The 27870-nt window shown below is 47.2% G+C and overlaps 1 protein-coding gene across 5 annotated transcripts; it reads right to left on the bottom strand.

The window, feature by feature from the left end:
* Positions 1 to 302: 302 nt before the first annotated feature.
* PNOC (prepronociceptin) lies at positions 303 to 26410 on the bottom strand. 5 transcript variants are annotated; one of them, XM_007962025.3, is made up of 4 exons: positions 26294 to 26410; positions 14219 to 14367; positions 4230 to 4623; positions 303 to 718 (listed from the first exon to the last, which is right to left on the bottom strand). In XM_007962025.3, the coding sequence occupies exons 2-4, from the start codon at positions 14342 to 14344 to the stop codon at positions 633 to 635; spliced, it is 606 nt and encodes a 201-aa protein (XP_007960216.3). In that variant the 5' UTR covers positions 14345 to 14367; positions 26294 to 26410; the 3' UTR covers positions 303 to 632. The 5 variants fall into 5 exon arrangements, with proteins under 5 accessions (XP_007960216.3, XP_007960218.3, XP_007960215.3 ...); XM_007962027.3 differs by lacking the exon at positions 26294 to 26410 and adding an exon at positions 26032 to 26267 and having other exon boundaries at positions 4171 to 4623; XM_007962024.3 differs by lacking the exon at positions 26294 to 26410 and adding an exon at positions 26032 to 26265.
* Positions 26411 to 27870: the final 1460 nt, after the last annotated feature.

Raw genomic sequence — 27870 nt, 5'->3', positions numbered from 1 at the left:
CCGGGTTCAAGCGATTCTCCTGCCTCAGCCTCCTGAGTAGCTGGGATTACAGACAAGTGCCACCATGCTTGGCTAATTTCGCCATGTTGGCCAGGCTGGTCTTGAACTCCTGACCTCATGATCCACCCACCTCAGCCTCCGAAAATGCTGGGATTACAGGCGTGAGCCACTGCGCCCAGCCTGCCCATCCTCCTTTCTACACAGCAGAGCCATGCACTTTTTACCTCTGCCTCCTGGGAGCTGCAGCGCTGGTTTGTGTGCAGAGTCTGCTTCTGTCACTTCACTTAAAAACAGCAAACCAATTTATTAACCATTTGCTCAGTAGAAGTTTAATGGAGAAATCGTTGTTTAAAACAATCAGTCGGAAAGAACAGCTCTTTTACAAACAAGTTATGGCAGTGGTGAGTCAAAACCCCAGGTTCAATTTCCTGTTCCTTTCACCTGCCCCAAGAAGGGGGAAGAGGCAGGTGAGCAGGAGAGATGGGGCCATTGAAATGGTAGCTAGAGGAATTACAAAAATACACTCTGATGTAGCAACAGGGTTGTGGTGAAACATGCCAGGGGCTGGGGAGGAACAATCAGACGGGGAGGTTCTGGAGGCCACGAAGCCTGCAAGATCTGCAGACAGGCGCTCAGTGCCTTGGGGAAGAAGGAATCCTGATTCCCAGGCGGCAGGTCTGGGGCTGGACACATGCTGTTTGGGGGATCACCTGGACGCCTGGGGAGACAGAAATGATTAAAAAATGGCAAACCTGATGGTTTTTCACACCCTTTTCTATTCCCCCTAGAGATGGAAGCAGTGAAAGGGAGGCAAGGAAAAGCTATCAACCCAAAGAAATCGTTCCTAACGTAGCCCGAGGGGTCCTCAGCTCCTCCACACATCTGCTCCCCCAGACCCGGGTCTACTGGCCGTAGACCGGACTAATAGACTAAAGGGGAGGTCTGTGGGCTGCGACTCGATAGGCACAGCGGCGAGCCGCCTCCTGGGGAACAGTTCTTCCTGGTATTTGGAACCCATGTGAAATAGTGCCCTTGTTTTACAGTTCTTTTGTTTGCAAGTGCTCTTTGAGCTGGAAGGCACTGATACCTGACCATGAATGAATGTGCTCAGTTTCCATTGCCTAGAAGGGTCAAAGCCTGAGGGTAGCAGAAAAGAGGAAGGCAGTATAGGGTCAGAGGAAAGGCAGGCAGACCCCCAAGACCAGCTGTGACAAGTTCTGTCTAGAGGTGGGCCTGCACCCCGACACCTTTCCTTCCTAGGACGTCATTACACTTTCTGAATAGGGTTTTTTTGTTTGTTTGTTTGTTTGTTTTTTTTTGAGACGGAGTTTCGCTTTTGTCCAGGCTGGAGTGTAACGTGCACTATCTCGGCTCACTGCAACCTCTGCCTCCTGGGTTCAAGTGATTCTTCTGCCTCAGTCTCCCAAGTAGCTGGGACTACAGGCGCCCACCATGACACCCGGCTAAGTTTTGTATTTTTAGTAGAGACGGGGTTTCACCATGTTGGCCAGGCTGGTCTCAAACTTCTGACCTCAGGTGATCTACCAGCCTCGGCCTCCTAAAGTGTTGGGCTTACAGGCAAGAGCTACCACGCCCAGCCCTGAATAGGGTTCTTTATCCCATTCCAGTGTAACATGGCCTCACTTCTTCCCAGCCTTCTTCATGTCGATTAGTATTAGATATCTTAGAAGTCAAGGACAGCATTGGTAACGAGTCCCCCAAGATGGAGACATCTCCATCGTGTAGGGGAGGTTAGGGTGTGTGGATGAAAATAAGGTTGAAGCCAGCTGTTATAGACTCATAAATATCCATATTGGAACTCACCAACTGTGCATGTTGGGGGAAAAGAAACAGAGAGATGGTTGCAGAAGGAGAAAGGAGATTCATCAATAATACCCAAATGTGCTGGTTAATGTTTCCAGTTTCCAACCAGAACTTGACATCTGAGCAGAGCCACAGACAGAAGTTCCTTACCGGCTTTGTTTCAGTGCCTCTCAGTTGGAAGCATAACAGAAGATTAGAAAAACCAATTGCCCAGATACAGGCTCGAATAATTTTTTAAAAAAATAAATGGATTCCTGTTAATGGGCCTGATTTTCAACTGTGTTTAGGTAAAGAACATTGCCATCGTTCAGAATTAGCCGTGAGCTTCAGTGTCCCTGAAGAGCCACTTTAAAGAAGAATGCCTTTAAGATTTGAAAGAATTCAACCCATGCTACTTCTGAATGATTTGCTGTTAGGTGCTGTGCAGATATGTGTTAGAAAGAAATAGGAGGCTTGTGAAGGATCCAAGAGTATGACTTCAAAAGCAGTGCAGGTTAATTTGGGGCCTTTGGAGATGAGTCATCCTGCTAAAATAAACACATCAGCTTTCTCTTCACAACTTAATACATGTGTCCATATTTGGTAGCAGGCCTGTGGTGAACATGCCGGCCTACCTGCAAAGGGGCTGTCTCCATGCTAAAGTGTGGGCACCAAACATTAGCATATGCACTAATACATCATCAAGGAAGGTTATTAGTGACACTGCTACCTCTGACAGTATGGGACGCAACATAAAACAGCACATGCAGATATTTTTTCTCTTATGCTCGAACTCAGGGAAAAGCCCCACTTGGGTAATGTTCTGGGGTGATGGTGAGGAACTGACTGGTTGTGTTAGGGCAATGATACAGTTTGGAAGTTTGTCCTCTTCCAATTTCATGTTGAGATGTGATCCCCAATGTTGGAGGTGGGCCTAGTGGTCGGTGTTTGGGTCATGGGGGTGGATCCTTCAGGAATGCCTTGGTGCCCACCCCGTGGTAATGAGTTCGTGGGAGAGCTGGTTGTTAAAGAGGCTGGGACCTCCTCTTTTCTCTCTCTTGCCCCCTCTTGCCATGTGGCACGCCAGCTCCCCTTGCCTTCTGCCATGAGTAAAAGCTCCCCGAGGGCCTCACCGGAAGCAGATGCGGGTGCTGTGCTTCTTGTATAGACTGCAGAACGTGAGCCAAATAAACTTTGTTTATAAAGTACCCAGCCTCAGGTATTCCTTCATAGCAATGCAAAATGGATGAATACAGGCAAGTTTCTTAGCTATTTAAGGAGACGTATGAGACTCTGCAGATGATCATATTCCCATATACTAATTAAGGCACATAGCCTTGATGGTTGGGATTTTCCTAAATTTTCAGAAAATTCTACTGTGCTAGGTTGCCAATGCCACTCAAAGTGATGTATTGGTTGATGGCCTAAGGAAAGTTGGGTTTTGAATGACCAGGTAATCAATTAGAGTCTTTGATGTATATTATTAGACATGTGAATTCGTATAAGTTGCCTGTGGGGGTAGGAACAGAGCAGAAGAAAGAGAGAACAAGGAAGAAAGAAGAGAGGAATAAAAGCAAGCAACAAAACAAAACAAAAATGGCACGCTGGAAAGAATCGAAATGGAGGAAAGAAGATGAACCCCTTTAGTCCATATTCTAGTAGCTACTAGGTCCATTGGGCCAAATTCTCCACGTCTTGCTCAGTAATGATACCATTGACCACAAGGAATCAGTCCCTCTCTGGCAAGGTAGCAGGATGGACAAATGGCTTGTGGAAGGAGGAAGGGCAGAAACCACAACTCCTGATCTTAACAAGACCTCTTTGGCCAGGTAAAATGGGAAACTTTAATGTTTCCACGGAGCCAGGCACCCTGAGACCTGGGGAAAGGAGAGGGGATAGGGAAGCTGTCTTTGAAGATGAAATAACATCATCATAGCTGTGGTAATTGGACTCTGCTAATCGCTAAGAGTAGGTCCTGCTCTCGGTGTTTAGAGACACAATCTCGAGGAAAGGTGAGCTGACTGGTTGCTATGGCAACCGGATGGGCATATTGGTCCACTTAACTGTCCCCATAGTAACTAAGCTCCTGGGGAGTGATAGAGGAATTAGTTATCTTAACATACTACTATTATCCCCATGGTAACCAGTCTCTAGCCAGAAGTGGTCAGCTTCAAGGTGCAATCATAGGAAAATATTTGCTGCCTAGAGAAAGGGTGGGCTGGACTCCTTGAGGGGTGTGTGTGTGTGTGTGTGTGTGTGTGTGTGTGTGTGTTTGGGGATGAATGTGCTTCTAGGCCTGGGAGCAAGGCTAAGACAGTTGGTGTGTGAGGTCTCTCCTTGCCCCCAGCTTATTGGTGCCCAACTCACTCATGGGTTGCAGTGGCCGGTACAGCTGGGAAGAACGCCCCTTCCAGGCTACACATTACCATTCTGGTGCAGGGTGCGCCGGCGCTGGCTGGACTGCATGCTCAGGACCAAGTACTGCCTCATAAACTCACTGAACCGCTTCTGATTGGCCAACTTCCGGGCCGACTTCCGGGCCCCAGTGAAGCCCCCAAATCTCTTCTGCAGCTGCTTCTGCTCCATCTCACCAGCCTCCTCCATGCCAGGCTCGGGCTCCTCCTGCTCCTGGAACAGGCTCCGGACTCGGGGCATTCGCCGCAGATGCTGCATCTCTGAAGCTCTCGGCTGGTAGAGAGCAGCCGCCACATGCTCTGGGGCGGCAGGGCTGAGCTGCCAAGAGCTCCTGGCCATGACCTTGGTGCATGGAGTCCAGAGGGGGCTGGGGAAGACCTTCTCTTCACACTCGAGGATGCACATCTGCAAAGATACGGGTGGGAGGAGGGGAGAAGGAACAAGAACCTCTGTTAATCCAGGGCGAGGGAGGAGATCCGGCCCACTGCACCAGTGCAAGTGCTTCTGAAGCATCTAGTTTATCAAGTAACGTGCAGCAGTTTTACACAGGTTTTTAGGTTCGTAGAATTTCAGAATTGGAAACAAACAGAGAATCATCTGACCCAGCTCCATCATTTTGCAAAGAAACCAGGGCTCAGAGAGGTGAGCGTAACTTACCTCTGGTGTCACAGCATGTTAACATAGGAAGTTAAGACAGGATGAATGCGCCCAACACCACACCCTGTTACATCTTCAGTCGAGTTTTTGGAGCCAATCACAACTCATGACTGTCACCCATAAAGACTTTTATTTTGTTCTCTCCTCAGGCTTGTGGAAGGTCAGATGGGTTAAAGAAATTGGGGATGTGAAAGTATGTAGTCAAATCTGCAGGTTTATTTTAAGGTCACTGTGTAAAGATCTACCCGGATGTTGTTAATTTTTCATCCCTCGTACAGCAGTCGTCACTATCTGTGTATCATTTATAGCAAATGGGGGTCAAGACCCTGTGGGGTGTAGGCAGACTGTACGTGCGAGGCCGAACTTGTGATCCAGTTCCAGGTTGGAGGAGAGATGCCATCATCAGATGTGAGCCCAGCAGACCCGCCCCGTCCCTGGGAACACTCTGCTCTGCGTCTCCTGCCAACCCTGACTTCTAGCCACCAGTTGGACCGGCCCCCTCTTGGCTGGTTCTGACCTTGGCCGCCCCCGTCCCCCCTCCCTCCCCCCGCCTCCCACGTTCTTGGTTCTGATTGGGTCTCCTGGAAGCCTCTGCCCCCAGCTTTTCTTCCTATTTGCTGTTTTGGCTTCACCCCTAATTTCAGTCCAGGTTTCTGGCCTTAGCCTGCTGGAAACCCCTGACCTTGCTGCTGTGAGTCAGTTGGCGGAGCCCCTCATCACAGCATGGAGCTCCTGCCTGGCTTCAGGGCACCTTCTGGGGTAGAGGCTGCAACTGTCTGGCCTGTATTCATCTCCCCTTCTCCTTATGCACAGAACACTGTTTTATTCCTAAAGGCAACATATATGTTTCCCAAGCTTCCTTGGAGCGATAAGTAGCTGACGACATAAAAATGGAAGTGTAGGCCGGGCGCAGTGGCACACGCCTGTAATCCCAGCATTTTGGGAGGCTGAGGTGGGTGGATCACGAGGTCAGGAGATCAAGACCATCCTGGCTAACATGGTGAAACCCCGTCTCTACTAAAAATACAAAAAAAAAAAAAAAAAAATTAGCCAGGTGTGGTGGCACACACCTGTAGTCCCAGCTACTCGGGAGGCTGAGGCAGGAGAGTGGCGTGAACCTGGGAGGCGGAGCTTGCAGTGAGTGGAGATTGTGCCACTGCACTCCACTGTGGGTGACAGAGCGAGACTCCATCTCAAAAAAAAAAAAAAAAAAAAAAAAAGGAAGTGTAATCCCAGCACTTTGGGAGGCTGAAGCGGGCGGATCACTTGAGGCCAGGAGTTTGAGACCAGCCTGGTCAACATAGCAAAAACCAATCTCTGCTAAAAATACAAAACTTAGATGGGTGTGGTGGTGGGTGCCTATAATCCCAGCTACTGGGGAGGCTGAAGCAAAAGAGTTGCTTGAACCTGGGAGGCGGAGGTCGCGGTGAGCTATCACGTCACTGCACTTCAGCCTGGGTGACAGCGTGAGACTCTGCCAAAAAATAAAATAAAATAAAGAAATAAAAGAAAAAGAAAAAGAAAAAAAAGGAAGTGATCAGGCATCAGGTGGGGTTTTCAAGAAAGTAGGAGGCTGCCTTAAGTGGGAAGAACATCCCGTTTTCCTCTTCCTCCAACTTTCTGCTTGGAATGTGGACATTTGGGCTGACATTGTGTTTGCCATCTAGAAAACATGCAGCGACTCAGAGGATGGGAGTCATGGGCTAGAAGCTGCTGACTGGCAGAGAAAAGAGAGGAGACTGGAGCTGCCACTGCAGCCCTGGGCTGTCCCCTCCTCACTCCTGGTGAGGAACTGAATCTATTTCAGCCACTGTCACTTTAGATGTTTGTTACTAGTGGGTGAATTTCATTCTTATCGGATGCAATTGTCCTTCTGCTTGGCCTCTCGGTCCCTGTCTCTGAGTGGCGCCTCACTCCCCAGTTGACTCAGATTTCAAACTCTGGGCATATCTTTTCCTCCCCTCTCACCGCCCCCATCCTGCCAGTCTACAGTTCTGCCCCTCCTCCCACTCCCTCCACCACCACCTAAGTGCCTGTTAGGTGAAGTGGGCCCCTAACTGATCTCCGCATCTCTGGTCTTTGCCACTGTCATCAATGTGGTACCTCTGGCAGGATACCCTTCCTGAAGAGTAACTAATCATGTCATTACCTTGCCCACAGCTGTCTAATTGTTTATTGTGTCCATAAAACAGCTCCAAACTCTTGAGCAGAGCATTCAAATGCCTCTACCACCTGGTCCAGCCCACCATCTAGGTCTTATTTCCGAGTCTTCATCACATGCCCCTTGAGGCCTATAAGGCTATTCCTAGTGCCTTAAACACCTCAAAGCTCCTCACACCCGTATGCCTTTCTCTCTGTCCCTCGAATGCAATGACCTCGTTGAATCCTTCCATCCATTCTTTGGGACCCAGACAAGCTCCAGTGCTGCCCCTCTCTGATACCTTCTAGTTCTCTGGCAAGAATCGCTCTCTCCTGCCTCTGTCTTCCCACAGAACTTTGTATTCCTTTTGTGGAAATTTTAATGCTTTATGTCATTAAATTGCAATACCTTCTAAGGCAGAATATGACAAGTTAGGGACCACATCTTACTCATGTTTGAATCCCTTGGAGGAATCTTCTCCTTCCAGTAAAGACTAGGGTTTCCGTAGAGGTTTGTTGAACTGAGCTGAATTAATCAAGAAGTCACTTTATATTTAGCTAAGAGTATTAAAGAAGGGAATGAAAAGAGGTGAGAAAGAGTCCCTGGAAGAACAGGGGTCGCAGCTAGTTGCCACCAGGACTGGAATGCCCCTAGTGCTTAGCATGCACACTGGTACAGCAGCACCTGTCACCCTGCTGCCACCCTTTGCTTATCTGATTACTCATCTGTCCCATTAGTCCAGGACTCCAGGATTCTTTTATTCTTTTTTTTTTTTTCTTTTGGAGACAGAGCCCACACCTGGTCTAAAGGGTCTCACACCTGGATGTGAGTCCCAATCATCTGCAGAGCTTTTAAAAACAGAATTTTGGCTGGGCGTGATGGCTCATGCCTGTAATCCCAGCACTTTGGGAGGCTGAGGCGGGCGGATCATCTGAGGTTGGGAGTTTGAGACCAGCCAGACCAACATGGAGAGACCCCATCTGTACTAAAAATACAAAAAATTAGCCGGGCATGGTGGCGCATGCCTGTAATCCCGGCTACTCGGGAGGCTGAGGCAGGAGAATCGCTTCAACCTGGGAGGCGGAAGTTGTGGTGAGCCGAGATTGTGCCACTGCACTCCAGCCTGGGCAATAAAAGTGAAACTCTGACTGAGAAAACAAAAAAACAGAACTTCAAGACTCAACTCAATCTCTGAAGAATAGAACCAGGGATTAAAACTTATTTTTACAAAGGAATTAAAAACTTAATTTTACAAAGGTCAGGTAATTCCAATATTTGCCTGGATTTGCAAATCATGAATATAATTCAATCTTTGCATTTTATGATGCGGTTCAGTAATGTGTCCAAAACAACACGGTTAGATAACAGTATAACCTGAACAAGAACTCAAACATACCTTGTGGCCCGGTCCGAGACATCTACTCAGCTACCTCTGTGTGCTTGCAATATGAATTGTGGCAATCAATGCAAGAAAAAGGATTCTATGAAACCAAGAGCTGAGGTTTGGATGGAAGTATTGCCTGTATTCCAATGGACTGGAGGGGACAGACAGGGAATGGGTCTGACAGGAGTGTTCCTTTCCTTCCATGGTAGGGTTTCTAAGAAGCAACCTGTCCGAGTCCACCTATTAGTCACAGGAGGTGACATTGGCCCCTAGTGATGCTCAAGCCATGGTTTTTCTGAGCATGCCTTTTTCATTTAGCTTTTACTCAGAGATACTTAACACATGGAACCTGGTTGCTGACAGAATGACCTCAGTAGGGAGATGCAGGGAACTACTTTTTCACACCTGCAATGTAACTGATTATAAAAAATTAAGGCAGCCCTCCCTTCCATAGGTAGGGAGGGCTGCCTTAAGAACAATGGAATTGCAAACTTCTGGAGTATTCTATAAGAATTGTTACTGTGCTGGGCACGGTGGCTTCCACCTATAATCCCAGTACTTTAGGAGGCCAAGGAGGGAAGCTCCTTTGAGCCCAGGAGTTTGAGAGCAGCCTGGGCAACATAGGGAGACCTCATCTCTACAAAAATAAAAATGTTAGTGGGGTGTGGTGCATGCCTGCAGTTCCAGCTACTTGGGAGGCCGAGGTGGGAGGATTGCTTGGGCCTGGGAGGTCAAGGCCGCAATGAGCTGAGATTGCTCTACTGCACTCCAGCCTTGGTGACAGAGCGGGACTCTGTCTCAAAGAAAAAAAAATGCTACTGGAATTTGTTAGAATGCAAATTTTTAACCTACAGCATTGGATGTTCTGACCCACTAAGTCAAGGTCAGAAGGGTGACCTTGTCTTAAATTGCATTAAGAGATTTAGAGACAAAAAATAAGGCAACCAGTCCCCAAGAAAGAGTGTGGGGAAATTTATTTTAAACTCCCTCAAATTTGGCCTGGTGCAGTGGCTCACACCTGTAATCTCAGCACTTTGGGAGGCTGAGGTGGGGCCCATAAACTTGTATTTTTAGCAACAGCCCAGGTGATTCTGAGGCTGGATGATATCTGGAGAAATCCTGCTTTGAAACTTGCTATGAGGAGGAAGAAACCATCACAGAACATGGTGGTTAAAGACTCCTATAGAGAAAGAGTCACTTGGGTCTATACTTAGCCTGCTCCTGAAATACTTGGAAGAAAAGCAGCTAGAATCAATGTGTAGTATATTCTTTCGGATCAGAATCCTGTTGAGTTAGTACTCTACAGGAGTGGATCTCAACTGGGAGTGATTTTGCCTGCCAAGGGTCCATTTGGCAATCTCTGGAGACATTGTTGGTTGTCAGAACTGGGTGTGTGTGTGTGTGTGTGTGTGTCTGTGTGTCTGTGTGTTACTGGCACCTAGAGGCCAGGGATGCCAGTAAACATCCTAAAGTGCCCAGGACATCCCCCACAACAAATAATTCCCCAGCAAAAGTGCCCATAGTGGCAAGTTTGAGAAACTCTGCTCTGCAAAGTCAACAGGGATGCAGAGAAGTGTGGCTAGCACTGGGAAAGCCATCAAAGGGTAGAGTGGGGGAGCTGGACCTGACCTTTGAGCATGCTTGGTCCAATCCTTGCAGAATAGGAGCCCCAAACTGCTTGTTGAATTGTTCTGCTCTGTCAGTTTACGGAAACAGGTGGAAGAGTTGTTAAACCTGGAGGTACTTAGATCTTCTGTGAGCCCCCGGGTTTCTAAGCCCAGATGGTAATTAGATTTTGTGTCAGTCAGGGAAAATGAAATTCTGTGATCAAACCAGATGCCACAATCCATACCCAGACTTGATGCACTGTTAGATAAATTAGATACTAACAAAATCATCTCAACTCTTGATTTAGGAGAGGGTTTTGGGCAAATAGGAGGAAGGCAAATTCACAACAGCATTTGTAGCACCAGATGGGCATAGGAACTTAATTCCCGACCCTCTGGTGTGGGAAACTCACCAGCCTTTTTCCAGAGATGGGTTAATGGCTTATTAAGTGAGCTGGACACGTGTTGGCAGCCCACGCTGATGGCATTACTATATTAAGCCAGAATGCATATGGGCATCTGGAGTCTCATATGGCTGCCAAATTGATCCATAAAGCTGGGCTTATGGGGAAAGTGAGCAAATGGCCATTTGGGTGTCTGGGCTCAAAGATTAGGGTACAAAGTGGGAAACAGGCACATGAACCCATTGGGGATAAAAGGAGCAGCTCACAAAGGCGGTCAAGTTTCTGCCACTAAAGAGTCACACCACTTCTGACCAAGAGACATTTGGGAGCTATTTGCTTTCTGAGGTCCTGTTAGAATATCTGAGGACAAATACAGAAGATGAACAGCACAGAAGACAAACATATAAGGAACTCCTACTGCAAGTCACCTCATTAGAATTTTCATTTCATGAAGATAGAAAGAACTACCAAAAGGTAGTTTGTTTAGAAATAGATTTTAGGGAATTTTATTGATTGAGACAGAATCTCACTTTGTCCCCCAGGCTGGAGTGCAGTAGCATGATCTCAGCTCACTGCAACCTCTGCCTCCCGGATTTAAGTGATTCTTCTGCCTCAGCCTCCTGAGTAGCTGGTATTACAGGCATGCACCAACATGCCCAGCCAATTTTTGTATTTTTAGTAGAGATAGCTTTTCGCCTTTTTGGCCAGACTGGTCTTGAACTCCTGGCCTCAAGTGATCCACCTGCCTCAGCCTCCCAAAATGCTGGGATTACAGGTATGAGTCACTGCACCAGGCCAAATTTTAGGGAGTTTAAAATAAATTTCCCCACACTCTTTCTTGGGGACTGGTTGCCTTAGTTTTTGTCTCCAAAACAACTCAGTGAATCCAGTTTTTTCTCCTTGAGCTGATGAAGTAAGTACCATTCACAATTAGGTTAAAGGCCAGGACGTTGCAGTGGGTTTGGGTGTGAGTCATTTACCAACCAAAATTATAGTCTAACAACAAGCAGCCATACTTCAATAGTCTACTAGGAGCAGAAATAAAAAGTTTCTTGATGAAGCCGAGGATCCAGAGGACCCTGGGAAGAGCTTGGTGGAGGCACTGGGGAAGGGACCCTTGCTGAAACATGAGTCCCCCTGTCATTCATGGGAAGGACATAGCCAAGGCCTGCCAGATTTGGAAATGGGATTTGAGTGCCTACTTTCCAGGCATTTTGTTAAACTTAAACATAGGTTAAAAGTGAATACAAACTAGAAACAAAAACAAGCAGGCAGCCGCATCCTCCGGGGGGTTAGCAAGCACTGTGAAGATGTTAGTCCTCCATTGTGAGGCTTTTACGGTCCATTTTCTGACTTGTTTCAAAGAAGTAAAGCTGAGAATGTTGTCTAGACCCCAGATATTTAAGATGCTATGGAGAGATGCAGACATGCTCCAAATTTTTGACTCTCTGAAAGATGCAAACGTAAAACCTTTACAGAGACTGCAGCAGATGTGCCTATTAGAAGACTAATGGTCTTAGAATCTTCCAGTTTCCGCGGGATGGGATGTGTTTATTGAGCTATGCTCTGTGCCACACACTGTGCTGCATGCTGGGATACCCAGCTCCATCAGTAAAGAAAGCTCACTCCATATGGGGAGAGAGAGTCCTGCAGATATGACTAACAATCAGAACACGAAGAAGGAGGGCCCACTCCACTGGGGTGGGCGGAGAATCAGTGCAGTGTTCTCTTACCAGGGGACACTTAATCTGGGATTTGAAGTGCGAGTGGGATTTATGGATGGGGGAGGAGGCGAGGCAGGCACGATGGCAGGGCAGGAAGAGAAGGCAGGATTTCTGGGAACTATGGAAAGTGATCGGGTCTGGAGCCCAGGAGAGAGGAGGTCAGGAGCGTGCCTCTAGGAGTTTTCTGCAGCCTAGGAGGAGCAGAAGGCCTGGGGTGTATGGGTGGGTTCTCAGAGAGAGGTGAAAAGCAGAGAATCTTGGTGATCCTTTATATGTAGGGGGTGGGGAGAGGACAAGGAACCAACACAGTAGCCAGAGTGGGGAAGAGAATGAGGCACATGGACGGAGAGAGGGCTGGGGTTCCTGAAAGAGGGAATCGTCAGCAGGGTAGGAGCTCAGAGAGAAACACAGTGGATGAATAAGAGGAGACATTTACTGTAACCATGTAACTGAGGGTCAACTGTAGACTATATTCATGGAAAGTAATACTATTAATAACATGGGAAATTGATCCTGGTATAATATAGTAAGTGAATTGGTTAACTGGAGATGCCCTGGGTAGTTATGACTGGTTGGAAAATGGGCTTGAAAACCACTGAGCCCAAGAGCTTGGTGCTTTGGGTCTGCTGGATTTTTATCTCCTCCTCTGTTATCTGGAGGTGGGAGACACTAGGCTGTGTTAGCCCCCCTGCAAATACTCGGTTCTACATTTGTACGTTTGCCTTAAGGAACTGTGGTGCTTCCGGTTGTTTTGAAAGGTTAAGGAGTTTAAAAGATGGCATCTTTTGAAGGAAGTTATTTGACTATAAAGTAAAAAACAATTGAGCTATACTGGATTTAATAGGAGAGGAGTAACTATGTGGACTGAAATGTAGATAGTTGACAAAGCAGTTTATTTAATGAAGAAAAATTTAATACTGGATTTGCACCTGAAATTGGAAATTTAAAATATAAGAGAGCATTTTGGTACTAAGGGGTTCACTGTTGAATTATCTGCAATATCTAAAATAAAAGGCACATACATGTTCAATCGTTAGACAAATTACATGGTCCTTCTGTATCCACAGGGGATTGGTTTCAGGATACTAAATCTACAGATGCTCAAGTCCCTTATATAAAATGGCTATGCGGCCGGGCATGGTGGCTCATGCCTGTAATCCCAGCACTTTGGGAGGACGAGGTAGGTGGATCACTTGAGGTCAGGAGTTCAAGACCAGCCTGGCCAACATGGTGAAACCTATCTCTACTTAAAATACAAAAAATAGTGGGGCGTGGTGGTGGGTGCCTATAATCCCAGCTACTTGGGAGGCTGAGGCAGAAGAATTGCTTGAACCTGTGAGGTGGAGCTTGCAGTGAGCTGAGATCGTGCCACTGCGCTCCAGCCTGGGTGACAGAGTGAGACTGTCTCAAAAAATAAAAATAAAAATGAAAAATAAATAAAATGGCTATACACATCCTCCTGTATACTTTAAATCATCTCTGGATTACTTATATTACTTAATGTAATGTAAATGCTGTGTAAATAGTTGTTATGCTGTATTGCTTTATTTGTATTTTTTTAATTGATGTATTATTATTTTTTATTTTTTTTCTGAATATTTTCTATCCATGGTTAGTTGAATCCTTGAACGTGAAACCTGTAGATACCGAAGGCCAACTGTAGACTATATTCATGGAAAGAAATAATAACATGGGAAATTTATTCTGGTATAATATAATAAGTGGAAAAAAGTAGGATTCTTTCTCTGACTGGTGTAATTAAGGGTGATTTAAATTTCTCTTTTTTTATACTTTTCTGAATTTGCCACACTCTCTGAAATAAGTAACGTTATTTTAATCCTGGGAACGACCTGGCATCACAGGCAGGGCTCTTCCTGCAGGTGGTATGGTGGAAAGATCACAAGGTTCTGGGTTGGAAGAGCAGCTCCTGTCTGCATCTGTTTCCTACGGGCCATGTGATGCTGCGCAAGTCCTGTGAGCTGTGGGAGAGGCCTTGGCTTCTCACTCAGAGTCTGCTCCGGAGTAGGGAGGGAGGAGGTAGTCAGGGAGGAGGACAGCCTCTCTGCCTTGCCTTGGGGACCTACCTCCAGGTTGAAGCTGTCCAGGGCTGGGCGGAGCTTCTCCTGGCATGTGAGACAGTCCCTCTGACAACTGCTGAACACACTGGAGAAGAGGCTGAGCAGCAGCAGGTCACAAACCAGGACTTTCATGGTGCAGGAGCAGGAAGCAGGTGCTGGAACATACAGGAAGCATGGCAGTGAGTACAGCCATTCTCGGGGGGCTGCTCAGGGCCGGAGACCCTAACCCAGAGGATGCAGGAAAGACACTCTTCTGCTCTCTCTGGCAGGACGGCACTAGGGGCCTGAGATTCACTTTCCAGGGGTGTAAATTGTCAAGGCCATAGGCAACCCGGCCCGATCACCTAGACTCAGTGTTCATGCACAGGCTGACTAGTGTCTGGGTTCTTGGGTTGGTCCTGGGTGTCAGGACACCCCTGTGATTCCTGTCACCTGCCTGGCCTTGACACCACACAGGCACTTTTGGGAGCAGCTGTGTGGTGGCAGAGACAGCTTTCTTGGAAGCTGAAGGCATCGCTTTGCAGCTTACCAGCATGTGACATTAAATCAACCTCTTTGAGCCTCAGTTTTCATAGCCCATAAAAGGGGCACAGTGGCACCTGCCTTATCACAGGCCTATTGTGAAGATGAAATGAGATCTGTAAGGGGAGTTTTGCAAAGTGCTGTGCAAAAGTAAGATGAGTAAAATACGAGATTTATTAATGACTCAAGTGCTTCCCTTCATCCGCCTGACCTTCCCTGCTGCAGCCAGGAATGCCCCCAACCCCCATACCCTGAAATCTCTCTTCCAGGTACTTGCCTCTTATCCCTGCTAGATGTGAGCTAGTGCTATGGTCTATCTCTGTCTCCCTAAAATTCCTATGTTGAAATCCTAACCTCCAAGGTGATAGTATTAAGAGATGGGATCTTTGGGCCAGCCACAGTGGCTCACGCTTGTAATCCCAGAACTTTGGGAGGCCAGGGCAGGTGGATCACTAGAGGTCAGAAGTTCAAGGCCAGCCTGGCCAACATCATGGCAAAACCCTGTCTTTACTAAAAATACAAACATATATGCATATATATCCAGGTGTGGTGGTACACACCTGTAATCCTAGCTACTTGGGAGGCTGAGGTGAGAGGATTGCTTGAACCCGGGAGGTGGAGGTTGCAGTGAGCCGAGATCGTGCCATTGCATGCCTACCTGGTTGACAGAGCAAGACTCTGTCTCAAAAAAAAAAAAAAAAAAAAAAAAAAAAAGAGAGAGAGAGAGAGAGATGGAACCTTTGGGAGGTGATGAGATCATAAGACTAGAGCCCATATGAATGGCATTAGTGCCCTTGTAAAAGAGGCCCCAGTGAGCTAGCTAGTCCCGTCCACCACTTGAGGACACAGCAAGAAGGCAACAACTAAGAACCAGGAAATAGACCCTCACCAGACACTGAATCTGCAGACATCTTGATCTCAAACTTCCCAGCCTCCAGTACTGTGAAAAAGAAGTTTCTGTTATTGGCAGGGCATGGTGGCTCATGCCTGTAATCCCAGCACTCTGGGAGGCCGAGGCAGGTGGTTCACTAGAGGTCAGGAGTTCGATACCAGCCTGGCCAACATGGAGAAACCCCATCTCTACTAAAAATACAAAAATTAGCCAGAAATTGCTTGAACCCAGGAGGCGGAGGTTGCAGTGGGCCAAGATCACGCCACTGCACTCCAGCCTGGGTGGCAGAGCAAGACTCCATCTCAAAAAAAAAAAAACAAAAAACAAAAAACAGTAATTTCTGTTGTTTATAAACCACCCAATCTATGCTCTTTTGTTACAGTCACCTGGACAGACTAAGACAGTTGGCTTTCCGAGCACAGGCATTCCAGGTCAAGCACAGGTCCTGGCATGTGGAACTCGCTATTTAAAATTGAACAAAGAAACTATTCTAAGATAGTAGTAGCTCCAAGGATTGGTCGATTGGATCAGTGGTTTGCAATCTTATGTAGGATTTCCTGAAAGGTGTGCAGTTTTCACTGTTTCTCCTTGAAACTTATCTTTTGATCAAGCCTTCTGAATCTGAAAGATGCTTTCCTGGACTGTATCATTTTGGGTCCCTGTAAAACCATCTTTAGGTGTAGGATTAAATGGAAAGGGAACAAAGAACTTTCTAGAAATGTAAATGTTCTTGATTGAAGTCGCAGGAGTGTATCCATTTGCCAAAACCCATTGAGTTGCAGATTTATATTCTGTGCATTTCACTGTATGCAGTTCCCTTAATGAAGAGTTCAGTGCAGAAAGCCAAAAATGACTGCCTTTATTGCTCTTTCTTCAGTTGATATTGAGGAACTGTAGAAGGTCTTGCTACTCCAATGCACCCTGCAGACCAGCTGGAATCTTGTTAGAAATGCAGATTCTTGGGCCTCACCCCAGAACCACTGAATCAGGATCTGCGTGTCTTTTTGTTTTTGTTTTGAGACAGTCTTGCTCTGTCACCCAGGCTACACAATCTCAGCTCACTGCAACCACCACCTCCCCAGTTCAAGAGGTTCTCGTGCCACAGCCTCCTGAGTAGCTGGGATTACAGGCACATGCCACAATGCCTGACTAATTTTTGTATTTTTAGTGGAGATGGGGTTTCACCATGTTGGCCAGGCTGGTCTCGAGCTCCTGACCTCGTGATCTGCCCGCCTCGGCCTCCCAAAGTGCTAGGATTACAGGCACGCACTACCAGGTCCCACTGATTTTTTGGAAGGATCCGCATTTTTAGCAAGATTCCCAGGTGACTTATATCCATGCCAAAGTTTGGGAAGTGCTGGTATGAAAAGGATGTGAACAAAGGAGGGACCTGCAACTGAGCCCACCCCAGTTCTTCTTCTTGTGCATCATCAAAGCATTTCATACCCAGAGGATGACGGTAAGTATGGGATGCTCAATAAGTGTTTGTTAAATCAATGAGTTGAATTTTTGTTTGTTTGAGATGGTCTCGCTCTGTTGTCCAGGCTGGTGTGCAGTGGTGCAATCACGGCTTACTGCAGGCTTGAACTCCTGGCCTCAAGTGTTCCTCCCACCTTAGCCTCCCAAAGTGTTGGGATTACAGGCATAAGTCACTGCACCTGACCAATTAATTCACATTTGAGATGGGTTTTGAAACAAATAATGAACACAGTGCCTATATAAATGACTATCGCAAATGCATTTGAGATGAATTTTTCTTCTTTATCCCAAGGACCAGGGCTTTAGTTGAGATTTATTGCCTGGGTTATTGTAATAGCCTCCTAATTAGTCCACCTAATGTTCTGGCTTCTCCCCAAGCCATCTTCAATCTGATGATGTCACCATTTATTTGAACTAATTTTATAACCTCATTGCTGTCAGGAGGAGCTCCAAGGACTTAGCACTGACCGATTCTTGCCTCATCTCCTAGCACCTAACCTCGCATAGCCTCTAGTCTCAGCCAATCATGTATAGCTCCAAACTGTATCAGGCTCTTCATGTTTTTTTTTCTGAGACAGAGTCTTACTCTGTCACCCAGGCTGGAGTGCACTGGTGCTATCTCGGCTAACTGCAACCTCTGCCTCCTAAGTTCAAGTGATTCTCATGCCTCAGCCTCCTGAGTAGCAGGATTACAGGTGCCCACCACCATATCCGGCTAATTTTTGTGTTTTTAGTAGAGACGGGGCTTCACCATGTTGGCCAGTCTGGTCTTGAACTCCTTACCTCAAGTGATCTGCCTGCCTTGGCCTCCCAAAGTGCTGGGGTTGCAGACATGAGCCACTGTGCCTGGCTTCTTAATGTCTTTTTACCTTGGCACTTGCTCTTCCCTCTGCCCAGAATATCCTTCTCCAACTCATCCTTCACACACACCTCTAGCATCATCCCTTCTGGGAAGCCATGTCCACCCCATGGTCTGAGTTAGATCAGTCTCCTCTGCTGCCCTGGCATCTGGAAGAGCACATCATAGTGGGAGGCCAGCGAGCCTCAGGGGCTCCATCCATCAACACCGGCACAACAGACGCACGCTGCAGAGTCGCGGTGATGTGTGCTTTCTCATCTGCTAATGACTACAGACTGCCTGCTTCCCACCGCAGCTCTGCAGCTTGCTAGCTGTATTTGACCTCTCATTTCCTCATCTGCACAAATGGGATGAAATTAGTACCTGTCTCAGAGGATGATTAGTGGGTTAATGTTTGTAAGCAATTAAAATAGCACTGACAGGCAATAAGCATATATACGAGAAGGAAAGAACCCAGCATGCAGTGTTCACTCTAACACTCTTTTTTTTGTTTTTTTTGAGACGGTGTTTCACTCAGTTGCCCAGGCTGGAGTGCAGTGGCACAACCTTGGCTCACCGCAACCTCCACCTCCCAGGTTCAAGCAATTGTCTTGCTTCAGCCTCATGAGTAGCTGGGACTACAGGAGTGCATCACCACGCCTAGCTAATTTGTGTAACATTAGTAGAGGTGGTGGGGGTTCACCATGTTGGCCAAGCTGGTCTCGAACTCCTGACCTCAGGTGATCCACCCGCTTCGGCCTCCCAAAGTGCTGGGATTACAGAAATGCGCCACCTTGCCTAGCCTTACGTTTCTCATTCTACGAAATTTCCGTCTTTCTAGATATTTTTGTAGTGTTCCAAACAGCGTGGTTGTGCCCTCTGCAACCACATGGTGGCAGTGGCTATACGTCGCAGAAGAAATGGAAGGGAGGAGAAAAGGAGCCGTTTCCTTTCCTTCCTAATATGAGGTTGTAATACAGAATGTGTGCATCGGCTGAGCTGACAAGCTGTGACAGATGTTAGCGAAATGCTCTCTGGCTGAGGTTTTTTGTGAACTTCATTAACCAGGGCAATTTGCACATTCAGGAAATGTTGGCTGGTTTGACTGATGTTTGCCATCTCAAATTCTGGGTAAATGGGATTTAGAGGCGAGGTGTAAAAGGTAGATGAGCTTCTGGGACACGTAGTGCATGCTCCATTTGCAGGTGAAATGTGGGCCCCTGCACCTTGGCACTTGGGGAGACCTTGTTGAGTGTCCTTGGCTCTAGCCAAGCCCTCCCTGTGGGTCAGAGGCACATGTACCTTCCGGACTCCAACCTCCCAGCCCTTCTCTGTCTCCCCTCAGTTTTAACAATTGACTCCACTGATTATTCGAGGAGTCATCCACACTCAACGCTATCCATTGCCCCCTGCAATTCACAGAATCCGCAAAATGGAGATGACCACATAGTTCCCTCCACCCCGCAGGTGACTTGCAAGCTTTAAAATGAGACGAATGTCAGTGAAAACTCAAAATTATGTAAATATCATTATAAAAGAGACAGCATTCTGTATTTTCTCATACACCTCCCAACACCTACTACAATTGTGTTCTAGGTTAAATCAGATTTTGGACTTTGAAAACTCAGCAGATGTTTTTCATTTGTAAGAAGTCTTGACTATATCTATATGCTGGATGATGCTCTGTATTTAAATGGAGATGAGTACTTAGTTAATTCACGAGTTGTATTTGTGTTTAAACCTTACACTGTGGACCTGTGTGACTGCGGACAAGTCCTGAGATCCTCAGTCTTTTCAGCTGCAAAGTGGGGATAATAACAGGTTTGTTGTTACATGGATGCTGCAATTTTATACTTTGTAACGATGGGACTGTGTGCAAATTATTTCACTTCTGTGAGCCTCAGTCTTCTCAACTGTGAAATGGGAATAGTGACAGGTTGTTGCTATTTTTGTACAACCATAGCAGACATGAGTAAATAAAAAGTTACCTGTGTAGGTTGAATTTTACATGGTTGTATTTCACTTGGTGAGCCAAGCTCAGCTAATACTTCTATGTGGCAATACTATATTCTGGGCATCTCATATTGAATAAAGAAATATTGAATTGCCTTTTCTTTTGGCAATGACACCTCATAAATTTAATTGTGCCTTACTGTTTATAAAGATAAAATACTGCTATGGTTTGGCCTTAATCGATTTGTGTGTAATCTTGCTTCCAAGGGCAATATAATTAGTTGCTTATCTGTTTGGAGAATCACATATGCAGCTTTAGCCGAAGCTCAACCCTAATTAAGTTTTGTCTTATGACCTATGCGAAGGCCTGTAATTTTGATGCTGCCAGCAGAGAAGAGAAGAGGGGACTGGTCTTGCTAGAGGCAGATACACCTCCATCCTTTTCATCACTTTTCATCAACCGCATGTAGAGAACATTCTTGACAGGTTACCAAAAAATTTTATATTCATATATTATACAACCCTATAATCTAGGGTTAATATCAACCCACCTTTTTAAGATGAACATAAACTCTTAGAGGTTAAGCAATTTGACTAGGATCATCCAGTTTATAAGTAGCAGAGCCAGGACTTAAACTCAGGTGTGTTGACTCCAAATTGTGTGTTCTGGGAAACCATAAACTTTACACACTGTTTCTGCTTTTGGAAGGTTGCCAAATTCTGACGGAATCTCATTGTGGTGGAATCTATTTGCATTTCATAGCAATCATATTACTATGACTTTAGAGCGCTATGAGCCAGGCTCGGCGCTAATTGCTTTATAAGCATCATCCTATGGGGTAAGTGCTATCATCCCCGTTTTATAGTTGAGCAAACTGAGGCTTAAGGAGTCGACATAACTTGAAGTGGCAGAGCTAGGACTCATGTCTGATCCTGCCCGTCAGTGATCCCTGCAGCTGTCTTCGTGTAGGAGAACTCATTCAGGGACTTCCTCTTGTTCTGAACTCTGCACTCCCTCTCTGATGACAACCCCTTTTTTTTTTTTTTTTTTTTTTTTTTGAGATAGAGTCTTGCTCTGTTGCCCAGGCTGGAGTTCAGTGGTGCTATCTCGGCTCACTGCAACCTCTGCCTCCCGGGTTCAAACGATTCTCCTGCCTCAGCCTCCTGAGTAGCTGGGATTACAGGTGCCCGCCACCATGCCTGGCTAATTTTTTTGTATTTTTAGTAGATACGGGGTTTCACCATGTTGGTCGGACTGGTCTCGAACTCCTGACCTCAAATTATCCTCCCACCTCAGCCTCCTAAGGTACTGGGATTACAGGCATGAGCCACTGTGCCCGGGCTGATGACAACCTCTTTATTGTTGCTTCTCCCCAGTTCACAGAGGTATCCTTCATTGCGCACCAGCTGCATGTCCATTGGAAGATAGGTTGGTCTTCCCCATGCCCCATTTCTTAGACCCATTGCAGACAAGACTCCTACAATAGAGCTTGTGCTTATTTACCAGCTATTATGGAGAGAGGCTGCTTTGGTTTCTTTTCCTCTTCTGGCTGATACCATTACACTTCAAGTGTCTCTCCTCTGATCTAAATTTCCACCTGGAAAGAGGGGACAGCATAGAGGAGGTGGAGGAAAGAACAATTGCCCAGCCCAGCACAGGTCAAGCATTCCCTAGGCTGGGGAGAAATGAATGAGCGAGAGCTGTGCTCAGAAACAAGAGTCCTGGCTTCTAGTCCGGCTCTGTCGTTACCTGTGGGATTTTAAGCAAGATCTTTTCTCTCTCTGGGCCTCAGCTTTTCCCTCTATAAGAAGAGACAGTTAGATGAGATGGTTAATATTCTTTGATTTTATGAATGGCCAGATATTTGTACTTTCCTGGAAGTGAGAAGGGAGGGAAGAAGGGAAGAGGAAAAGGAGATGAAGGCTTCATGGGGAAGTAGCTTCCGGGCAGCATGGGAGGAAAGCCATAGAAAGGGTGTGGAGGGGGCAAAAGACACATGTTCAGGACTGCTGCAGGTGGGAAGGTAGCCCTCAACTCCCATCCTCCTGGTTCTGGGCCACACTCCCACATATACTGGCAACATAATTTAAATAGATTTTGGAAAGCTTTTATTTACTTTTAGCTGGGTGTATTGGGATGCATCTGCAATCCCAGCAACTTAGAATGCTTGAGCCCAGGAGTTTGAGACCAGCTTGGGGAACGTAGTGAGACGCCTATCTCTACAAAAAAAAAAAAAAAAAAAAAAAAAAATAGCTACATGTGGTGGTGCAAATCTGTAGTCTTAGCTATTCAGGAGGCTAAGGCAGGAGGATAGCTTGAGCCCAGGAGGTTGAGTCTGAAGTGAGCTATGATTGTGCCACTGTACTCCAGCCTGGGTGACAGAGTGGGACCCTGTCTGTAAACAACAGTAACAACAACAACAACAAAAGACCAGCCTGGGCAACACAGCAAGCCCTCCAACTCAAAAAGAAAGAAAGAAAGAAAAGCTTTTATTTACTTTTATGTAATAAAATCATTCAATGTTCTTTTCTAAAATATTGGAATATTGGAAAACACAGATAAACAGCAATGAATCTAGAACAACAATCTTCAAACTTCTTTTTTTTTTTTTTTTGAGATGGAGTCTCACTCTGTCACCCAGGCTGGAGTGCAGTGGTGCGATCTCGGCTCACTGCAACCTCCGCCTCCTGGGTTCACGTCATTCTCCTGCCTCGGCCTCCCGAGTAGCTGGGACTACAGGCACCCACCACCACGTCCGGCTAATTTTTTTGTATTTTTAGTAGAGATGGGGTTTCACCGTGTTAGCCAGGATGGTCTCGATCTCCTGACCTGGTGATCTGCCCGCCTTGGCCTCCCAAAGTGCTGGGATTACGGATGTGAGCCTCCGCGCCCAGTCAAACTTCTTTAAATTTGTACCCCTAGCAGTCAATTTTGAGTACACATTCCTAATTTATTTATAAGTTACATACTTTATTAAATCCACTAAAATGCAAATTAAGAAAGGTAAGATAAAAACAAAAGTCTCAATTTCCTGAAGCCCATTGTGAGTTGGAGGAAGCCAGAGCTCTGGCCGCCCTGTGCTCCTGGCACTTGCTCTGTGCGGCTCCTATCAGGAACTCCACACACGTTCCTTGGCCAAATGAATGAAAGGATGAATGGGGAAGGAGGGTGGGGGGAAGATTGCAGGCCAATGTGGAAAGAGGGGAGGTTGGATCTGAGCCATTGTGGGATGGCAGAGCTGGGTGCACGGTGAGGCATGCGATCTACTCCACCTGCTAGGGTGGGCCCGCGGGCTGATGATTTTGTGCTTCTGCAATGTTGAAGCAGCTGCCAGTATTTTGGAGAAAAAAAAAAAAAAAAAACCACAGGATCATGGAAAATTGAGACTGAAACTAATTGTAGCCTATCCAGGGAGATGCCCACAAAACTGGCTTGTCCCTGAAATTGATGTGCTCCAAATCTCATGACTAGTTTGTGATTAGATGGAAAGCTTTATGTTCGATTGTGGGATTTAAATAAAGGCGTTTAGAAAATTCAGTTTGCTTCATGACTGCCCAGCAATTCAAGCCACTACCAGTCATTCATTGTCAGGACGGCTCCTGTTTTCTGAGAAGGGTCCATCCCTTCCTAAGACATCTGAGGAGTAGCTCCACCCAGACCCGGAACGCAAGAGATTTCAAAGCTTCCTTCGTGGGCTTTGGGAGCTGTGGAGCTGGATGGGGAAATGAGGGATCGCTGAACCGTGTCAGTGCAAGTAAAGAACTTCCCATTCCTATGAATGGGAACTGAAACTTCCCATTCCTACCCGTGTGCATATGTGTGTGTGTGTATTAGCACAAAATAAGCATGCAGACAAGCTTAGCTCACTGCCTGGTGCAGAGTGGGTTTCAAGAAATGTTAATTCCATTGCCCTCCTTTTGTGTGTTTGACCTGGCTGCTGCCTCCCTCTTCAAAGCCCTTGACCCATCCAGATTCCACCTGCCTTCCCACTTGGTAGAATCCGAGGAATCCCTGGAGGAAGTGCTCCTTCTCCCAAATTCTTCTAGCACTTGCTCTCTGGATTATGCGATTTAGGACTGAATTACACCCAGCTTTGCATGGTCCTCTAATTGTTTCTCATGTTTGTGTCATGTCTCTCCTCTACCCCCGACCCCACTATGAGTTCACAAGCACCCCTGACCATAATGGGGAGATGAACTGGAGCCAGAGTGGCCTGGCTCAGTCCTGACCCTGCCATGTACTGAATAAATCATTTAATCTCTCAGGTTCAGTTTCCCCAACTGCAACACCGAGATAATGGCACCACCTCACAGGGCTGTTGCTGGGATAATAGGTGTGAAAGCGCCTAAATCGTTGTACAAACGTAAAGTGCTGTTATTATCACCTCCGCTGAATCTAGTAGAGCCCCTGCAAGCCTCCCTGCCTGGTGGAGTGTAGACGATAACTACCTGATTGATTGAATACAGAACAGCTTTGTGACAGCTCCTGTCATAGGCTCCAGGGAGCACAGGTTTGAGCCTAATCCTGCAATCACTCCCTTCATTGACAATGCAAACTCGCCTGCATTTTACAAATCCCTAAGTACTCTCAGCCTTCAGCTGATAAAGCAGGGGCTGCCGCCCTGTGGGCAACAAAACCGCGCCCTCAAAACAACCCGAGGCTGCACCACAGCACCCTTGACAGGCAGCACTGGGTGGCACATGGAGATATAAAAACTGCTGCTTTTACTGAAGTGAGGATGGTTGGGGATGGGTTTTCCAGGGACCCTCCTCTGCAGAAGACTCAGCAAGCCCAAAGGAGCACGAATCCTTTTTGTTAAAGGTAACACAGCCTCAGTGGAAGCTTGTAGAATATTTCTCTGCCACACTTTACAAATGAGAAAAAAAGAGGGTGCAGGCAGTAGCCACCCACAAACAGCGAAAAAGAGCAGTATTTGCTTTGGGAGGTTTTGATAAGAAGCCAGGCAGTTACTTTTCCCATCTATGTTGAAAACTCTGGTTTGGGCTTGCTGGCGAATGCCGTGCAAAGCTCATCTTTTGTTAGTCTGCCGAACAATGTTATTGGTTATAATTGGGGCAATTATGGGCTGCTTGAGGAAGCTAAACACAGATGTTTAAGCGCAGGATCAGGGTATTCAAGTCCAAAGCAGTTTGCTTTAAATAGTCCATTTCCCGAATCATCCTGCCTTACTTGAAATTCCCCCAGAACTTGCCCATGTTCAGAGCGAGATTGGGGGAGGAGGGGCTGGGTAGTGAAGCCTGGGGAAGCAAGACCGAGGGAAAGAGATGCACAAAGAGGAGGAAGAAAGAAGGTGGCTGAGAGAGCCCCCAGAGTTGGGATGCGGTGACTATGAACGGAGTATTCTGCATGACCTGGGCAAAGACCTTTAGGTGGGGGAGATGGGCAGGGGGAGAGAGATGCCAAGCAAGAGAAGAGCCCTCTAAATGAATCAGGTTCTAGGAGACCAAGGTCATGCCCGTAGAAATGCCCTCTGGAATTCACACGCCGTGGCGCTCAGCAGTGTGTGTACACAGGTGGAGCACACTCCCCAGGTCTGGCGCTTCCCCATTATTTGTAGCAATTTCTGTTGGGGGCAGAAGGGAGAAGGGCTCCCTGCGGATTAAAAACTCCCATCTGGATGGCATCAAGTTCAGTGATAGGCGGAGAAGCAGCCTGCACACCGCATCGGAGAGGAAAGGAAGCCACGGAGAGAAAACCCTCATGAGGGGGCCAGGGGCTTCCTGGGGGCCGCCCTGTGGAAGGCAAACCCCCTCCCAAGTGCCTGCCCCTCCCCTGACCTCACTCCTCCAGCAGCCTCCTTTCGACACAGAGCAACAACCACGTAGGGGCCACAGCTGGGGAAGCAAAACTTTTCCTCATTTCCAAGTTCCCCTCTTTCTGTTTCTGCATCTGTCTGCGGTTAAGAAAGAGCCTTAGCCCTCCCCCGTTCCCCACCATCCAAGCGCTGCAAAGGAGATGAATGAAGAAACCATCTCGCAAGAGGCCAGCAGCATCCACACTGGACAAAGGAGAGAGGCCGAGGAGCCAGACCCTGGTGGCCCTGCCCTCCCGGAGCTCCACGCAGTTAGTCCAGTTAGTCGCGGTCGGGCTGGGGGCCCCGTGCAGTTGCCTACCTGAGAGCTGTCAGTCCCCGGCTCCCTCCGATGGATGTGAGGCTCGGTTCCGCTGTCTCAGCCACACCAGCATATATATCCTCTCCCCCACGCACAGCCCTCCCCTTCCCTGCCCACCTCCATGACACATACACACACTGACCCCCTTCAGCAACCAAAGAGCAGAACCTGCAAGCCTTCTGGCTGCTCCCTTTCCCCGGATCTGCCATCAGACCTGTGACATCCCCACCTCCCCATCAATCCATTCTCAAGCCTGCTTCACCTGGACTCTGTTCAGCCAGGATCCCACAGCTGCCTTCCCTGTGCTTCCAGAGGCTCTGCGAGGACTGACGGGGAGCTCTGGCAAGTCAGAAAAAAAGCCTCCTGGTGACAGTGACGAGGCAGACCCCAAATCCTGGACTCTCCTTGAGCAACCTTTTTGCCTGAGGAGTGAAGAATAGGAGGCAGGCAGAAGGCAGGGGAGCTCACGCCAGGCTCCCACCGGCACAGAGGAGCCCAGGGCTGAGCTAAGCCAAGCCCCCACCTAATGTCACTGCCCCTAACTAGGCCACTCAAGGGGTGGCTCTACCTGCCCTGGGCCAGGTCAGGAGGCATTTCCACAGGTGCCCACAGCATGGTGCGATGGAGAGCGCTGAGACTCAAGGCTCAGATGGAAGTGTCTGAAATTCGGCTGTACAGTCAGAGCAAGGCACATCTCTTTGTGAACCTCAAGTCCTCCTTCTGGAAAACGAGTCTAACACTGCCCAGGATGGTTGTGAGTAGAAAAAGGAGATTCTGTTTGAATCTGCAACACACGAGGCCCTTAATGAATGTGCTACATCCTCCCTCTCCTCTCAGCCCCCTTTTCACACTAATTAGTATCACCTGGATCTAGAAATCCCATATCAGTGTCTGGTGTCACAACAGAGAGCTTTTAAAGCTTCTGCACCTTAGGGTGCCACTACCGAGTGCCCTGGAGGCTCAGAAGCTCTGGAAGCTTCCCTGTCCCTTACTGCAGAGCCTCCTTGTCTTCTGCAGCCGCTGGAGGTTGTGGGCTGCAGGAAGGGAGCTCACAGGCTGAAGGCACAGGCTCAAGGCTTTAGCATCCTTGGGGACCCCACCTTTCCTTACCTTAGGTGAATTGCACCATGACCCTGTCCTTAGTTTTCCCAAGAGGGTCTAAAATATTCCAGAATCCCAGGGTTTGAACCTGTGTCGTCCAAGGAGCTCAAGGACTCTCATATGGTGAGTCCAGTTCTCTTGTCTACCCACGACCGGGTGGAGAAGGATTGAGGGAAGCATCTGCCCTGACTGTGAATGGTATAGGGTTTCTTTTTGGGGTAATGGTAATGTTCTGGAATTAGATTGTGGTGATGGTTGCACAACATAGCAAGAATACTAAAACCCACCAAATTATATGCTTTAAAATGGTGCATTTTATGTTCTGGGAATTACATCTCAATAAAAAGAAAATAGGTAGAAAGACAGCAAACATCTGCTCAGGTTAAGAGCAACAGGTTCTGAGAATAAAATGTCCCTTCCATCTGTGTTCACAGCAAAAGGGCTCAGGAGACCAGCATACTCACAATTCTTCACTTAGATCTCTGTTGCCCAAACCTTACACTGCAGGTTACAGCTACCATTATGGACCCTTTGGGAAACTAGCATGTTCACTGAATGACATGGGGTCACTTTGGCATCCTGACATACTTCAGGGTCTCAGACCTGGATCCTGATTTCATACATGATGTGGCAGATATTGCTGGCTGCCTACTCAATCCCCATTCCCCTGTTCTTCCTTACTAAACAGTACCCTTGATTTTAATCTAGGCATCAATGCACTGAGCTAAAAGACTACAT

The sequence above is a fragment of the Chlorocebus sabaeus genome, chromosome 8, assembly GCF_047675955.1.
Source record: "Chlorocebus sabaeus isolate Y175 chromosome 8, mChlSab1.0.hap1, whole genome shotgun sequence".
Classification (NCBI taxonomy): Eukaryota; Metazoa; Chordata; class Mammalia; order Primates; family Cercopithecidae; genus Chlorocebus; species Chlorocebus sabaeus.
Note: the sequence above shows the minus strand (reverse complement) of the source record. Positions and strands in the feature narration are given on the sequence as shown.

Bases quoted from the DNA above. Each gene is read 5' to 3' on its own strand.
- PNOC (XM_007962025.3), bottom strand. From the start codon at position 14,344: ATGAAAGTCCTGGTTTGTGACCTGCTGCTGCTCAGCCTCTTCTCCAGT. The intron at 4,624-14,218 runs GTAGGTCCCCAA...GTATCTTTGCAG, and splicing joins TGGACAGCTTCAACCTGGAG to ATGTGCATCCTCGAGTGTGA. The intron at 719-4,229 runs GTAATGTGTAGC...CTGTCTCCCCAG, and splicing joins GCGCACCCTGCACCAGAATG to GCGTCCAGGTGATCCCCCAA.